The sequence below is a fragment of the Marmota marmota genome, unplaced genomic scaffold (genome assembly GCF_001458135.2).
Source record: "Marmota marmota marmota unplaced genomic scaffold, marMar, whole genome shotgun sequence".
In the NCBI taxonomy this organism is placed as follows: Eukaryota; Metazoa; Chordata; class Mammalia; order Rodentia; family Sciuridae; genus Marmota; species Marmota marmota.
The window spans coordinates 30,874,705-30,892,556 of record NW_026000108.1 but is presented as its reverse complement, the minus strand read 5'-3'; the positions used below and the strand labels follow the sequence as shown (position 1 = coordinate 30,892,556).

Below are 17,852 nucleotides of genomic sequence, written 5' to 3'. Positions count from 1 at the left end.
GCGGACACAACATCTTTATTTGTACGTGGTGCTGAGGATCAAACCCAGGGCCGTGCGCATGCCAGGCTTGAGCCACATCCCCAGCCCATAGTTCTTCTAATTTGTACTAAGTGTTGTAGAACAAAACAGCCCTCACAGGCGAAGGGTACAGCTGTGTGTTGGAGTGCTTGCCTAGCATGTGTGAGGCCCTCTGTTCAATTCCTAGAACCACCAAAGCAGGGAAAAATCCCTTACTATGGATCCTTTATATTTTTTCAGAGCTAGGGATTGAACCCATGGACATATCCATGCTGGGTACATGCTCTAAACCTGAGTCACATGGCCAGCCAACTATGGATCGTTTTACATGCATCGTACTTGGCACATGAAAGGGTCTCTAAAAGTAAAGAGTGTCTTTCAGTTCTTGGGCATTTGAAGTATGTATGTTTGATACTTTGTTTCATTCTATTTCCTTCAAGAAATCTCATCAGTCAAGCCAGGCATGTTGGTGCACACCTGCAGCCCTAGCGACTCGTGAGGGTGAAATGGAGGATCAAAAGTTTGAGACAGGCCTGGGAAACCTAACAAGATACTGTCTCAAAAAACAAGAGCTAGGAATGTAGGTCAGCGGTAAAGCACCCCTGGGTTCAAACCCTAATACCTCAAACAAACAATTCATTTCTGTCAGTCAGATGTTGGACCTTCTGAAGAGGTCCTCTAATTAATCTCTTTCCCTCCCCTCTTCCTCTCTCCCTCCTCTTCCTTCCTTTCTTTTTCCATCCCATTCCTTTCAGTAATAGGGATTGAGTCCAAAGCCATAAGCAAGCACTGTACCACTGAGCTACATCCTCAACTCTTCAAATTTCCTTTTAAATTTTTTTCCCACCATTTCTACTGGCATAAAAAATAAGACGCATGTGCCGGGGGTTGTGGCTCAGTGGTAGAGTGCTTGCCTAGTAATTGTGAGGCACTGGGTTCAATCCACAGCATCTTATAAAAATAAATCAACAGAATAAAGGTATTGTGTCCATCTACAATTAAACCAACAAACAAAAAACCCAAAATCAGATGCACAGCCTGGCATGGTGGTACATGCTTGTAATCCCAGTGGCTAGGGAGGCCGAAACAACACATCGGGTTCTTCTTTCTTTTTGTGGGGTTACTAGGGATTGAACTCAGGGGCACTCAACCACTGAGCCACATCCCAGCCCTATTTTATATTTTATTTAGAGACAGGGTCTCACTGAGTTGCTTAGCACCTCACTTTTGTGGAGGTTGGCTTTGAACTTGAGAACCTCCTGCCTCAGCCTCCATAGCGGTTGGGATTACAGGCATGCACCACCATGACTGGCTTGGCTATTCTATCCTTCAAATTTGAAATTTTTTAACTGTCTTCTAATTTTGAACTATAATATTCAACTTACAAAATATTATTTTTAAGTATTCTGTATTTTTTCATGGATACCATCTTTGTTAATAGTTACATTTTTAGATTGTCTTCTCCCTTGTCATTATCAGTGAGGCAATCATCAACAATCTGGTGATTCTTTTGTTTACTTAGTTGTTTTTTGATGCTGGGGATCAAACCTTGGGCCTTGTGCACACTAGGCAAATATTCTACTGCTACACTTCACCCCCAGCTGAGTCTTAAATTTGTTCATTTTTTCAAGTTCACTCAGATGAACTTGACTTTCTCAATGAAAATCTCTGAATTAATCCCTTTAAAGGTCTTTTCCTTGGGTCCACAACATCTCTAGGAAAGAATTTCTCTTTCTTTTCCAACAGACTTACCTGTCAGCATTTTAGAAACTAGGACTCTACCACACAGTACAGTATTTTAGTTGACTTTCATTTTCAGTCTCTGACTGGTATCTGTTTGAAGATTTATTGTTTCACATTCTTAAAATATAAATTTTCCTTTCACTGTAAGACCATAGAAGTAACAGTTACCTACCTAACTCCATAAAAGGAATACATATTTCAGCCAACTCCCACTCCAGTCTAACACCACATCCTCACTTCTGTAGGGCCTGGTATTCCAATTTCTAGGTTACAGTACAAGAAGCAAATTAGCATGCTTCCAATCGGTATGCTCTCTGTAAACAATTAGGTTTGAACTTCCTCTACTGTTCCAAACCACTTTCAGCTCTAGCCTTCTATTCTATCCTTTCCAATTTATAAAAGTTTTGACATCTTATTTTCTCATTCTCTGTACCTAGACATTTCAGTGGAGTCTATTTGAAGACAGCTAGCATTAAAGCACCTGGGGTGTCTACCATGTTTTATCCTAAGTCCATGCAGCTTAATTTTTGTTGTTGTTTTTGCTTTTGTTTTAGGTACTGAGAATTTAACTCAGGGACACTCAACCACATGAGTCACATGATGAGCCACATCCCTATTCTTTTTTGTATTTTATTTAGAAACAGGGTCTCACTGATTTGCTTAGTGCCTTGCTTTTGCTGAGGCTGGCTTTGAACTCGTGATTCTCCTGCCTCAGTTTCCCAAGCTGCTGGGATTACAGGTGTGCACCACCACACCCAGTAATGCAACTCAATTTGTAAGAGGAAAATTAGAAACAATGTACACATGAGATTAATAGATATTTAAAATACTGCAGCTCAACTCAACATATATAACTATTTAAGTATTTCCGTAAAGAGCCGGGCAGGGGCTGGGACTGTAGCTCAGTGGTAGAGCAATTGCTTAGCACAGGTGAGGCCCTGGGTTCAATCCTTAACACCACATAAAAATAAATAAATAAGTAAAAGTTAAATCTCAAAATAAATACATACATAAATAAAAAAGCTGGGCGTGGTGGTGCATATCTGTGATCTCAGAGTAGTGAGCCTGAGGGCAGGAGGATCCCAAATTCAAGGCCAGCATCAGCAATTTAGTGAGACCCTATCTTAAAATCAAAAATTAAAAAGGAGGGCAGGGCTGGGGATGTAACTCAATGGTAGAACATCCTTGGGTTCAATCCGTAATACTAAAAAACAAAACCAAAAAACCCCTGCAATCATGTTTTAAAAAATGAATATCAGTTGGGCTGGGATTGTGGCTCAGCGGTAGAGTGGGACCCGGGTTTGATTCTCAGCACCACATAAAAATAAAGGCATTGTGTTGTGTTCATCTACAAAAAAAAAAAAAAAAAGATTCTCTCTTAAAAAAAAAATGAATATCAGTTCAATTTTATTGAGCTAAAAGCAGTACATAAAAGGGGAGAATACTCCAAAATATTAAGTAAATTTTAGGAGGTATATTTGTTTGTTAGCACTGGGTGTTGATTTCCTGGACACTTGACCACTGAGTTACATCCCCAACCTTTTTGAGGCAGTGTTTCCCCTCAGTTGCTTAGGATCTAAATTGCTGGGATTACAGGTGTGTGCCATTATGCTCACTTAGAGCTTATTTTTTTAAGTCTAAGTTTCCTGAAATGAACATGTTATTACTAAAATTGCTTGGAAAAATAAAACAAGACTGAAAACTGTTAAATTTTTGGCCTCAACAATGCCAGCTGTCCTGGTCTGCTTTGTAACAAAATATTGGGCTGGGGGATTCTCTACAAGGAAAGGAAATTTATTTAGCTCACAAATCTGCTGCCTGGACAGAGTATATTACTGGATTCTGGCAAGAGCACCCCTGGCTACATCATAACAAGCCAGAAGGCAAACCATGCTGTGCAGAAGAGACCAAGTGCATGGGGTAACTTCCATATAAGACACTGCCCCCTTCTCACCAGAGCTAGCCAGGTCTTGCTAGAACCATATTAATCCTTTCAGAGGCTCGTACCTCCAAGATCTAAATATATTAAGGGGGTGGGGAGGGATGTAGCCTTGACCTAGCATGTGAGAGGGCCTCCAACATCACAAAATCAAAAAGATCTAAACATCCCTTAAAGGCACCACCACCACTTCATTATCCCTACACTAAGACAAAGCTTCCAATACATGAACTTTTTTAGGGACAACCATATCCAAACCACAATACCAATCACAATTACCTCTGGGCAAGTGAGTGCCATATATATATTTTTAATCTGTAATTTTAAGGACTGCAAGATTTTCAGCTCAATTTTAGTACCAACTTGGAGGCCAAGCCCAAATTTTAAGAGTTAAACATAAGAAAGGTATGAAGAAGCAATATTTTCCAAATGTTGTAGGTAACTGAGAGAAGAAAATCCAAGCATATTTAACAGAAATTAGTATTGGAGAAAGAACTGCTACATGAAGAAAACACACCTAAAATCAATGGAAAGTCTTGAGTATAAAGTGTAGCCCTTAATTTAAAAAAATCATTAAAATGAAGATTTGAATCCTCTGAATCAAGTTGAGTTAGATACAGGATATAAGACTGGCTTTATCAATCAAACTTTAATAATAATAATTCTTAACAGGGGCTGGGATTGTGGCTCAGCAGTAGAGCGCTCGCCTAGCACAGGTAGGATCTGGGTTCAATCCTCAGCACCACATAAAAATAAAGGCATTGTATTGTGTACATCTACACCAAAAAATAAATATAAAAAAAAATTCTTTAACAAATTAAAAGAATCACCAAAGCATTTAGGACCATGGTGTTTAGTAGTTGTACTCCCTACAGTCTTCCCACATAGGCCTTTTCTATCTTTTCCATCTGGCCCACAAGTTCACAACCCAGCTTTTATCACACTTGTCTTTTATTCATTTCAATCACTCAGCCACATAATTGCTACTCAAATCTAGATACCATAATCCCCTTGTTCAAATTACTCATTTTCCTTTACCTCAATTCCAAAGTTCACTTCCATGTGTAGATAGCCCTCAACCCCACATTTTCCTTAAAGCCACTGTACTCCCAATGCTTTTGTGCTTGTCAATAGCCTTCCCTCAACCCTGATTCCCATTACTGAGTGAAGAGGAAGCCTGGGGATGAACACAGGAGTGAAGACATAATAAGTATATCCGATGGACAGAAATGTAATAAACTTGGCTACAAAGGAAGCACAGAATTAATTAATGAGGAGTAGGTGTATTTAGTGACTTGTAGTTAACCTAAAAAAATAAAATCAAGGCAGGCACAGTGGCACACAACTATAATCCCAGCAGTTTGGGAGGCTGAGACAGAAGGATCTTTAAGTTTTAAGTCAATCTCAGCTATTTATCAAGGCCCAAAGCAACTCATTGAGACCCTGTCTCTACTAAATAAAATATAAAAAGGGATGAGGATGTGACTCAGTGGTTGAGTGCCCCTGGGTTCAATACCCAGTACCAAAAACAATGACAAAATAAGAGCCATTTAAAAACTAGCCTCTTGCTGTAATCCCAGTAACACCAGAGGGGAAGGCAGGAGGATCACAAGTTCAAAGCCAACTTGGGCAATTCGGCTGGACCCTGTCTCAAAATAAAATTAGAAAAGACCTTTTAAAAAAAAATTATTTACATGTGGTGCTGAGAATCAAACCCAGTGCCTCACACATGCTAAGCAAGTGCTCTACTGAGCTACAAGCCCAGTCCTCTATGGAATGTTAAAGTAGAAAGAGAGAATTTTTCTTCACCAAGAACACTTCCCCTATTACTGATTTTTAAAAAGCAAAGAACATTTGGAAAAATAAAGTTTAAATAAAGAAATTCAACCATGTTAAAAATCACCTAAACAGACTATCACTCTTGTCATCATTCTTTTTTTTTTTTTAAAGAGAGAGAGAATTTTTTAATATTTATTTCCTTTAGTTTTCAGCGGACACAACATCTTTGTATGTGATGCTGAGGATCGAAACCGGGCCGCACACATGCCAGGCGAGCGCGCTACCACTTGAGCCACATCCCCAGCCCTGTCATCATTCTTAAAATGTTTGCTTTTTTACATCATGACAAAGTTAGCCCTCCCCACTTTTTTCCTCAGTGCTGGGGATTATACCTAGGACATTATACATGCTAGGTAAGGTGCTCTCCCACTGAGCTATACTCGCAACTCCAAGATTACTCTTCTTAACCTTTAGGTTATCTGATGAAAATTTATCTCATGATCAAAACAAGTACCAAGTATTTACGGCCCTTTAAATCTGACCATCTACTACTTAGGCACGAGGGCTCATTTCATTATCCTTGATTCTTAGCACTTACAAGATGTAGCCTTGCTCCATGAAAAGGACACTTCCTACTGCATATTCCAAATCAATGACCTGGAGCAAGTCTATCTTCAGGCAATAGAGCTCCTAAGCCTGTGAGCTGGTTATAAATACCCTAAAGACACAATCAGTTTTACCATGTGAAATAGTTAGGACAAACTCTTAAAATATAGCCTCTACTACTTAACAGTATTAATGGAGGAAGGGAAAATTCATGGATAGTTCTTGATCATTAGACTGTGGTGATGAGGATTAAATACAGGGCCTCATGCATGTGAGGTAAATACCTTACCATCATGAGCCACACCCAGCCCCAATCATTAGACTTTGAAAGAATACCTACTTTGCCAAGCCAATACAACTTTCAGAAAACAAAAGTCATCCTGTTTGTGGTTTTAGGTTGGGTACAAAGTAGTCCTCTCAGTTTAGCAAAGATTTAGTGTTAAAATTCAATCTATAAAAATTTAAAGTATTTTTACAGCTACATCATTTCATTTGATATCTATAAACATGCCAGAAAATACTGGGCAAGTCCTTCACCCATATAAAAATGCTCAGAAAAGTCCTGGCTCTTTAATCTTGAGTGAAAACTAGGTTTAAAACCCAGAACCAGCGGGTGTGATGGCACAGACCTGTAATCCCTAGTGGTTTGGGAAGCTGAGGCAGGATTGTGAATTCAAAACCAGCCTCAGTAAAACGCCTCAGAGGCGCTAGGCAACTCAGTAAGGCCCAGTGGTTAAGTGCCCCTGGGTACAAAAAAAAAAAAAAAAAAAAAACCTTTTGGGAATAACCTGCAGAGTACTCTTCAGGGTACCATGAACATTTACAGAAAGGTGTATATGTGTAGACAGAATAAGTAGTATTGCTTTAAGTAGCAACTAACTGAATTAGAAACTAACCAAATAATGTCCTATTGCCGAATAATAATAACTAAGCAATTTCCATGTTTTCAAATTCAAAGACCGGATACAATTTTACTGCATTTATCATCATGTGCCTATCACTGTGAAATCTATCAAAGGATTTTTTTTTCCTTTTGGTACCAGGGACTGAACTGAGGGGTACGCAACCACTGAGCCACATCCCCAGCCCTATTTTTGCATTTTTAAATTTAGAGACAGGGTCTCACTAAGTTGCTTAGTGCCTCGAGGTTGCTGAGGTTTGTTTTGAACTGTGATCCTTCTGTCTCCACCTGAGAGGATGGGATCACAGGCATGCGCCACATCACCCTAGTTATTTTTCAAAGTACTGTGAAGACTAAATTGCTTGTCCAGAGAGGAGTATCCAGAAATAAGATATAAACCATTTTCAGGGGAAAACATGCATGCATTTATTTTTAAGAATTCCCAATAAGGGGGAAAATTCAACATCTTTAAAAATGTGTTTATTTTTTTAAAAAATCAGTTGTGTACAAAAGTGTTTCGTAGTTTTTAATTCTCAAGACAAACACCCAACCCTCCACCCACACCCCACCCTACTTCAATGGTATTTCTGGTAACCCACCCATTTTCCCCTTACAGGAAGTTAATGGCTCAGAATAGACCCTCCTACAGAATTTATCATCACTAACAGATTGTTTAGAGTAGGGATCTAGAGACGCTAACAAGCAAGGTTCTTTCTCAGTGAGGTTAATGAGAATCCCTATAATGGCAGTAGACTTCCAGCAGACACCACAACAAAGCACCATCAATTGCTGAAAGCTAAAAAATAGATATTATTTTCAATAGTATTTCATTTTCTATTGGAAAAGTCTTTAAATTACATTAAATAAGTCTCTTTTCCCCCAAAGAAATAGTCTAGCTTTTATTATGATGCCTGTAAAAAATAGGTAACAGCAAGCAGATAGGATTCGTTCACAGCACAGTGCATTGACTTCTCTCCACTCACCCTCAGAACCAAACTTATAAATTGTGCCACACCTGATTATATATAGCAGCATGGTTGAAATAACCAAGCAAAAGGTGGCACATTCACAACTCACATTAGGTGATGATCACAGGTTTATGAGGTTAGATCAGTCCAATAAAGCAGTAACAGAACAGGACAAGGGAGATAACAACACTCCCCTACCCCTTTGTCACAAGATTTTTCATCTGTATTGCAACAGTGCAAATATAATGTATGACAATTTGTAGACACTGGAAAAAAGTCACACTTGGGAAAAAGACTATTTATCAGTAAATACTTCAAGTTGCCTTCCTCCCAGTGACAGCAACTGGCTGATGATAAGCATTTAATTCAAATTGGTAAAGAATGGAAATGCAACTTTCTAAAATCAATGGTTTGTACCCTGGAATTCAAATTCCTTGAAACTAGAAAAAGTGATTAATATATCATTTTGTAAAAGTCCATGAAATAAAGTTAAATGTAAACAGACAGCTTCCTTTTTCATATCTAAACATTGTTTCCATTTATATACAAGAAGGTATACCTGGCTCCAGCTCTTCTCTACCCAGATTCATATTAAATCTTTCAAACTGACAATTCTTAACTTCCCATGTTGCTACATAGGACTGTGAAAACATTATCATACTTTCTATAGAGTTTGAAAAGCTCAAATCAGGCATACACTTACAGTCAAGATCTGCTTTTCACATTGGTAAACTTATTAAGCAGCCTAAACAGTAATATAATACGCTGCATTCTGTAGTGCATAAATAAGCAAAATGTAATTGCCAAATCCTTCTTACAGATACTTAAAAAGAATTATTTTGCATAGTTTTAACTTCCATAAACAATCACATATGAAAAACTTCAGGAAAAAAAAATGAAAAAAGGTCTTTCATTTCAAAAATTACTTGCAAAAAAAAAAAAAAAAAAAAAAAACCTCAAATTCCAAACATTTACATATCCTCAAAGGTGTTATGTGTTTTAAGTAAGCCATAGTCACAATTCTAAACATTTCAGAGAACCAACTCAGAGCATCTAAATTAGTGCCAAATTCCTCAAATATTTACATACCACTGTGTATTTAGGTCCCAAACTAGAACTCATTCAATCATTGATTTGTAATATTTGTACTAACATATGACTTAAGTATTTTTCAAAAGTTAGGCATATACTCAGGAAAAAGACTTGATTATAATAAAAGCCTACCATAGTGTAGGTGAATAATGGCAAATGTGCCTGTACTAAATGGGATCTCATGGGGAAGCTGGGGGGAAGACTTTTTTTTTTTTTAACTGATATATTCTAAAACACTGCAAATTACAAAAATAATTTCCACCAGGGTACTTATCTTATAGGCCTGAATTTTTAGTATCCTTTTCCCAAACATACTTAAGAACAGAAGGAAAAAGAAATTGTGTTAGTTTCTGTATTTGGGGAACTACATCTACATATAGAGAAGTGAAAAAGAAAAAACAAAACCATAAAGACAGTAGAAAATGTTAACAGAAAGGAAGGATTATCATCACATTTAAGGTAACTGAGGAAAATAACTTTTTATAATTAAGAACTCATTATGTCAAACCAAATATTGTATCTTCCAATTTCTGGGTACTGGAGATGCTGAAGTATAGTACAGCCAACATACATAAAAATCACAGCAGGGCAGAGCTGCCTCCAGCAGCCAAGTGTGTAATGCTTGACTTTGGTAATCTCTGACTTCTCTCTCCTTTGTGTAACCATAGACAATTTAAACATACCCTGATAATATAGGCAAATAGTAAACTGGATAGATGTGATAATGTTTATAATCCAAATATTACTAATATCATCACCAACCCCCTCCACTAAAAAAAAAAAAAATTAATACTAACCAAATGTGGGTCAAACTATCCATATTTTCACACAATCCCATCTTACTTCAAAATATAAAGAAAAGTTCGAGGTTTTAGCTATTTAAAATAAATAAAGAAAAATCTTGTTTCCTTTGGCATCTTTAGAAAATAACTAAATTATAGCAATAAAAGGATGTGATTGCATATAAAGGAATTTATGCTTAAGCAAACATATAAGGGAAAAATACACAGCAACTTGTGTTTAGTATGCAATAGTATCACTATAAGAGTTCACTGTTCATTAGAAAAGCCTTATCAGTTTTTGGAAGAACCTTCACATCTTTAACATTACAATATATTTAATAATGGTTCTTTTATTGCTTCTAGTATCAAGATTATTGAAAAGTCAAATGAAGTTATGCTGACTTAATAGGTTCAAAGGTATTTTCCAACACTTCAACGATTATAACTTAAGATAAATAACACTTGAAGAAAGCAAACCTTATATGATTCTCAATATACAGCCTTACTTTAATTCAATCTGATTGCATTACATTTTTGTTATTTTGCATTGGTCCTGAAAATTGAATAAGACTTGGATTTCTATGTATAGAACTGCCTGCATAAATCTACTTCAACCTTCATAAAATGGTCAAATTAAGTGTTTGAGCTTGCAAAACTAATAATTTTCAAACTTTTGAACTTAGAATGAAATGTAACTTTAATATGAATAGAAAGTCTGACTATGTACAAGAAAGGTAAAGTTTTCAATTCTCATATTATCAGAAACATCATAAAGAAAGCTAGATTTATAACACAATTCTATTCCTATGTGCATTTGAAGTATGTACAATAAAACACCAACACAGCTTTCAGGTGTTAATATGGGGAAGGTGCAAGCAAGAGTGACTTTTAAATTATCTGATAAAACAATCTCTATGAAGCCCAATATTAGGCTAAAAATTACCAGATATAGTTCATTGCATCTTTCTAAGTTCTCAACAAAAAAATTCCTTCAGTTTAAAAATCAATGTCAAATTCACTGAAAAACTAAGTTGGGTTCTTTCATTAAATCTGGGAATACTGCAACGTCAAGTATTTACTGGTTTTGCAAGAAAAAATTGCCAGCTCCATTTTAACATTCTTACAAGAGTGTTTAAAAAACTGTGACAAAACATTCCAAATCTATGACCTAAAATTGGAGCAAGGGACACTGTCCCTCAGCACGTTTCCCTACCAACTACAGAGAACTTTACCATCAGAATATTAGCTGTGTGTGGTAAGAGGGGGAAAATAGATATAGTGTCCCAGTCTGTTAGCAGGGACATAAAGGCTCTGAATAGGTCACCATCTTCGATTCTGGATAAATCTCATATTTAAGAATTTTCTAATGCTTAAAATGGTGGTCTTTTCAGCTACCCATCCTAAGAAGTCAAGTACAAGCATGCAAGTAAATTCACAGGCACAGAGGATCCATGTTAAAAACAGTTAAGGTAGCTGTGATGCAACACCAACAATTTGAATGGCCCTGACACACTCAAAATATTATCTTAATTATTCAACAAAATCCTGAAGCAAACTCTTGCTAGTCTTGTTACACTGCTAAACACTAAAGTAGCATGTTTTTTCCATGGTTTTAGCTTAGCTCAAAGAATCTTTACACTATTAAGTATGAAAAAAAAAATTAAAGTATTTCCCCTTTTTAAATTTACACAGACGTTTAATTAGCTTTATTTACAGAGCAGGGATTTTTTTTTTTTTTTCAGTCTCCAATGGTGCCTAGATAACATCATTAGGCAAGATTGCCAGTTTAAAAGAAATCTATGCAGAATCCTAAAAATAACAGATGTTGGTGCTCCTCAAGAAGAGGCAAGTTTGACTATCAGCAGCTCTCTCTCTAGGGCTCAGTTACTCAGAAGCAATTCTGTTGCAGTCTCTACATCCCATGATTTTGAAGACAAGGCCACTATTACTGCATTCTGTAGAGAAAAAAAAGAGAAGGCGACAACAACAAAAATCAAATCTCAAGGAAATATTTTTAAAATGATCACTATTCTTTTTAATGAGAAATCATTCATTGTTTCTTAAAGTTGCCTCATACTTTCAGTGCATATAAAGTTTCTAAAACCAATGACTGGTAATCAACAAAAAGAAAAAATATCAGGGATTTTTAGTAACAGAAAAATTGTTTATCAAAGTTAGATTTTTCTCTTATTTGCTAAACCAATCTGCTAAGATTTCCAGCAATAATTTAAAACAAATATATATCAAAATCAACATTCCCTTATGTACTTACCCTATCGAAGCCCATAGCACATAGGTTTTCTATTTTTTTGGTGTATTCTGGACTAGAAACTGGTGCTCCAGCATACACGTGTGCCCAAAGTCGAGCTGTTTGTTTGAACATTTCAGGATTTTGTTTGTACTACATGGGGGAAAAATTGATTGACATGACAATAGTTATAATATTCAATATAATAGTTCATCTATTAATTACCTACGACCCTGCTTTTATTTTTTTTATGTTTTTTTTGTGGAGCTGCAGATTGAACCCAGGGCCTTGTGCATGCATGGCAAGCACTCTACGAATTGAGCTATATTACTGAAGCCCTAATACCCTGCTCTTTTATAAATAAAATGAATTTACATTTAAAATGTGATTCATTGGGTCTGGCTCAGTAGTACATGTCTAAATCCCAACAATTTAGTTGGTTGAGGCAGGAGGATCCCAAGTTGGAGGCCAGTCTGGGTAACTTAGTAAGACCCAGTCTAAAAATGAAAAGTAAAACGGGTCGGGGATGTAGTTCAATGATAGAAGAGTACCTTAGGGTCAATTCTGAGTGCAGGGGCAAAGAGGGTATTCACTGGGCTGAGAGTTTAGTTTTCAATCTCTAGCACACCCACCCTATAAAAGTGATTCACATTTCAATGTGTCATTAAAGAAAACACTGCTTAACATGAAGCTTTGATTCATAAGATGGATTGATGGAAGGCACACCACCACCATCAAAGAAAAAAAAAAGAAAGAAAAATTCTACTTTCATCTCCAAATTCCACAAAAACAATTAGCAAAAACCTAACATTAAGTTAGGGGTTAGAGTTGTGGCTCAGTGGTAGAGTGCTCGCCTCACATTTGTGAGGCGCTGGGTTTGATCCTTAGCACCATATAAAAATAAATAAATAAGGGTATTATGTCCATTCAAAACTTAAAAAGTGAAGTGAGTTCCAGTGAATTTGATAGATTTTTAATATTAAGTGAAGTGAGAGATATTGCAAAGATTGCACAACTTTATACAACTAAATATATAAAATTATATGAAAATCATCTAATAAACGGGACCAACTTTGGTACTAACCATAGCTCAGGCTAAAATACAACTAGATTTTTGCAGTTTTCTTAGAGTTGTATTAGTGTAGAGTGCTTTCTTTCTTTTGACAAGGCAAGTGCTCTACCACTGAGCTATAACTCCCAGTCCAAGTGAAGAATGATTTAAGAAAATTCTACATCTACAGTTCTCATAGCATGTTATACCCTTTCAGTAATGGGAATAGGACCTCACAAAATGGCTGAGGCTGACTATGAACTTGCAAACCTCCTGCCTCAGCCTCCCAAGCAGCTGTTATACCAGGTTTTCAGATGATTATTAATTCAAAATAATTTAAAAAGTAATGTTTCCCATATAAGCTGGAAAAAAATGTAAATTAAATTCATTCTCAAACACTACAGGAGCATCATGGCATAGTAAAACAAAATGTAAATGAGTAACAGTTCATGTTATAATATTTCTCTTTAAAAGTATATAAACATTTTGAATATTTTAAGACTCATAAGCTTCTATCACATATTAAAATGATAATCTTATTTCTACCATTAATGAATAAGAAAAAATAATTTAAAAAATCTTGTTGGAGGGTACCAAGGGTACTTAACCACTGAACCACATCCCCAAACCTTTTTTATTTTGAGGCAGATCTCCCTAAGTTGCAGAGGTTGGCTTTGAACTTTTAATCCTCCTGCCTCAGCCTTCAGAGTCGCTGTGATTTCAGGCGTGTACCACTACACCAAGCATAAATAAAAATTTCAACTATTTTTGGTATAAAACCTTTTAGTTTAACTTCAACCTGTGAAAATGTGAAAACTGGAATTCAAGTCATATTACTTGACTATTAAATAAAATAAATATGTACATATACATTATATGAAAAACAATAATTCCAAGCACTCTCAGAAAATTAACAGGACATATTATCAAGAATATGAATACACACACACATACACAGGCTGGGGCTGTAGCTCAGTGGTAGAGCACTTGCCTAGCACAAATGAGCACTGGGTTCAATTCTCAGAACCTCATATAAATAAATAAATACATAAAATAAAGGTCCACTGACAACTAAAAAAAAAAAAAATATATATATATATATATATATATATGCGCATGAAATAAAGAATGGATAGATCTTAAAGGGAAAGGAAGAAGAACAGAACAGTTTCTAAGAATAGACAATACATAAATTGAAATCTAACAGGATAAAGAGGTTTGTTAGGAGGAAACATTTCCCTTCAGAGGAAATATGGCAGAGAGAATGAAAAGACACATAAAAAGAAGTGCAATTTCAGCTGGGTACAGATGGTACACGCTTGTAATGCCAGTTACTCAGAGTCTGAGGCAGGAGGATCAAAGTTCATGGCGATGAACCTGGGTTTGTAGACAGTCCAAATCATGGAGAACCTCTTCAAACTAAAGAATTTGGATTCAAATAAGTGATAATGGAGCTATTAACAAGTTTTTAGTAGCAAAGTAAAGTAACATTTATATTGTATAAAACTGTTATCAATGTAGAAGATGGAGAAAAGGAAAAGGTTCACAAAGAGAGAACAGAAGAAATGGGCCAAGTGTGATAGAGCACACCTGTAATTCCAGCACTCAGAAGACTGAGGTAGGAGAATCACAAGTTCAAGGCCAGCTGGACAACTCAGTGAGAACTGGTCTCAAAATAACAAAGGTCTTGGAATATAACCTAGTTGTAAAGTTCATGTGTTCAATGGCCAGTTAAGGGGAGAGAGGTGTGAGAAATTAAAGGAAAAGGGGACCTATGGCTATCAGATTGTGTATGAAAACACTGACAGAAACTGGTGATGCAATCAAGAGCAGAGGTGGGAGGGACAGAGGGAGAGACTGCTCATAAGTGCACAAGGAGAAGCATGCCCAACATGCTCAAGACCCAGGGTATGGTCCATAACGTTAAGAGGGGGAGAAAAGAGGAAGAAAAGGAGACATGGAGAAAATCTCCAAAAGCTGTGTGACTTGGGTATTTAAATAAACTGGTGACAGTATCATAAAAAATAAACTGATTTGCAGTGTTTTAAGATTCTGCATTCAGTTTCAGCAATGTGTTGTATCTAAGGGGCATTCCTATAGAGCTACTTTTGCAGTTTAAGAGATGCTCAGGAGGGAGGTCAATCCTAAACATTTTGGACAACGTACAAGTGGTAACATCAGTGTAGATATGATCTCCCAAGTGAATATATACAATGGAAGGTAAAGGAACAACATCAGAATAAGCAAGTTACATTTAAAGGACTAAAATAATGAATAATTGTAGGAACTAAGAAGGAACAACTACAAATATGAGAAGAGAAGTATCTCATAAATCAAGAGATTTCTAGGTTTAAAAGTGTTCAGCAAATGGTAATAGCTTAGAATAGAGCTTGGCAGACTTATTTTTTTTTTAAAGGGCCAGATATTGATAATTTAAAACTTTCAGACCTCACAGTTTCTGTTGAGTGTTGCCACTATAGCTGGAAAGAACACAAGTAAGTGTGGCTGTATTCAAATAAAGCATTATTTATAAAACCAGCCAATACAACTATAATTTACTGATCACTTACCTTAGTGATTAAATACCAGAACTAGAAACTATTTATTCTGTTCAGCCAATTAGAAAGTCATTGGTAATGCTACTATTCCAGTTCACTACCATGGTAGGAAATGACTAAAATTATCACCAGAAAAGATCAAAACTGAATGGAAGAGCTGGACAGGGTAGTGCACACCTATAATCCCAGAAGCTTGGGTGGCTGAGGCAGGGGGATTGCAAGTTCAAAGACAGCCTCAGCAACTTAGTGAGGCTGTAAGCAACCTAGCAAGACCCTATCTCAAAATACAAAGTAAAAAAAGGGCTAGGATGTGGGTCAGTGGTTAAGCACCCTTGGGTTCAATCCCTAGTACAAAAATTAAAAAAAAAAAAAAAGTAAGGATGAACCTCTGTTCATGATACATACATAATATAATATGTGTAGTAAAATGTTAATCACAGAATCTAGAAGCTGGGGGGATACATACTATGATCCCTGCAATTCAGCAGGCTGAAACATTGCAAGTTCAAGATCACCCTAAGCAATATAGCAGAACAACATCTCAAAATAAATAAGTAAATCTATCCACCTAAATAGTAGATACATGGGTGTTCACCTTTTTTGTTGTTTTTGTGGTGCTGGGGAAATCAAACCCAGGGCCTTGTGCATGCTAGGTTAAGTGCTCTTTTACTGAGCTACCCTGTCTAGCCCTCACTGTAATTCTTCTGATTGTACGTTTGGAAACACTCAAACATTAGAAAAATGGCACCTATCATGTACGCAATTAAACTATGTTAAAAATAAGGGTTTCACTATTACATCTGACAAAATCATCTTACTATGAGAAAGGAAACCATTTCTAAATTTAGTTCCAATAGCTCATGCTCATGAATTAACATCACAAACCACTAGAGACTCATCAACAGGTATAAGGAAGACTTTCAAAAGCATCACCTTACCTGATTTGCTACTACTGCATCTTGTGGATCATCTGGTTCTGCAGCTGCCAACAATGCTTGCAATGACAATAATACCGTGCGTAGAGTCATTGCTGCTGCCCTAAATTTCAAAACAGGAAAATACTCCAATTATAAGGACTTTGTATGGCAAAAGTCAAGTCAATGTTTTCCTGAATAAAACAAAAATCTACTAGTGCTAAGTTATTTTTACTTATAGAAGTTTATATTATATATACCTGCCTCTCTTTTTTGTTGTTTACAATGGGCTTTTCTATTTCTTTAGATAATTCAAATAAATTCCATCCCATATAGGCTTTTTTTTTTCTTATTATTGTTATTAATACTTTTCTTGTCAGCTCTATCCACTAAAGTTTTAACCATTTTTCTAGACATATAGTGAAAAACCATTAGTACTAAATGGCCTGTGGAAATGTCATTCAATGGCACACTAAAGACAAATAAGATACTACTGAGTAGATATCTTTTTTTTTTTTTTTGGGGGGGGGTACGGGGGATTGAACTCGGGGGCACTTAACCACTGAGACACATCCCAGCCCTTTGTTATTATTTTATTTAGAAACAGGGCTCACTGAATTGCTTAGGGCCTTGCTGAGTTGCTGTGGCTAGCTTTAAACTGCATTCCTCCTGCTTTGTAATCCCAAATTGCTGGGATTACAGGAGGTATGCCACCAGGCCAGGTGTAAATACCTTTTATTTTCAAGAAAGTCTTAAATAATGCCATATTATTCTGAAATGGGATAAGCTTTTTGGTCAAAATGCAATACTTAATTCTTAATAAAAGAAAATATCTTTTATAAAGTAATTATTTACCTAGAAAAATGAGATCTATCTATCTAGAGAAACTTCTTGGCATCTGTTAAAAATGTATTTCAGCCTTTTCCCTGCTGTCAACAAGTTGTACTGGGGCAGAGGCGGAGGCTCCAGTTACTTTAAGATTCGGCTTCATCCATAACCCATAACCATAACCTTTTGCCATGGCGCCATGGCCAAGGAAGGCATTGCTGCTAGAGGTGTAGTGGACTTCAACACTGCTTTACAAGAGGTGTTGAAGACTGCCCTCATCCACAATGGTCTTGCATGTGGAATTCATGAAGCTGCCACAGTCTTAGACATGAAACTAGGAGAATGGGCAGTCCTCTGTAAAACTGACCCAGAGGGCAAACCTGTAAAGTGGTTGGTTGCAATTGTGGTCTATGGCAAAGAATCTC

At 36.5% G+C, this 17,852-nt stretch overlaps 1 protein-coding gene across 3 annotated transcripts in view; it reads right to left on the bottom strand.

The window, feature by feature from the left end:
• Nucleotides 1-11,503: 11,503 nt before the first annotated feature.
• The window catches only part of Ube2k (ubiquitin conjugating enzyme E2 K), a 73,673-nt gene continuing 67,324 nt past the window's right edge, over nt 11,504-17,852 (bottom strand). For all 3 annotated transcript variants that reach the window (XM_015482050.2, XM_015482049.2, XM_048784356.1), the window contains 3 exons: nt 16,624-16,723; nt 12,101-12,229; nt 11,504-11,783 (listed from right to left, as the gene is read on the bottom strand). In XM_015482050.2, the coding sequence (XP_015337536.1) occupies nt 11,709-11,783; nt 12,101-12,229; nt 16,624-16,723 (304 nt within the window). In that variant the 3' untranslated portion in view covers nt 11,504-11,708. The remainder of the gene's footprint in view (nt 11,784-12,100; nt 12,230-16,623; nt 16,724-17,852) is intronic.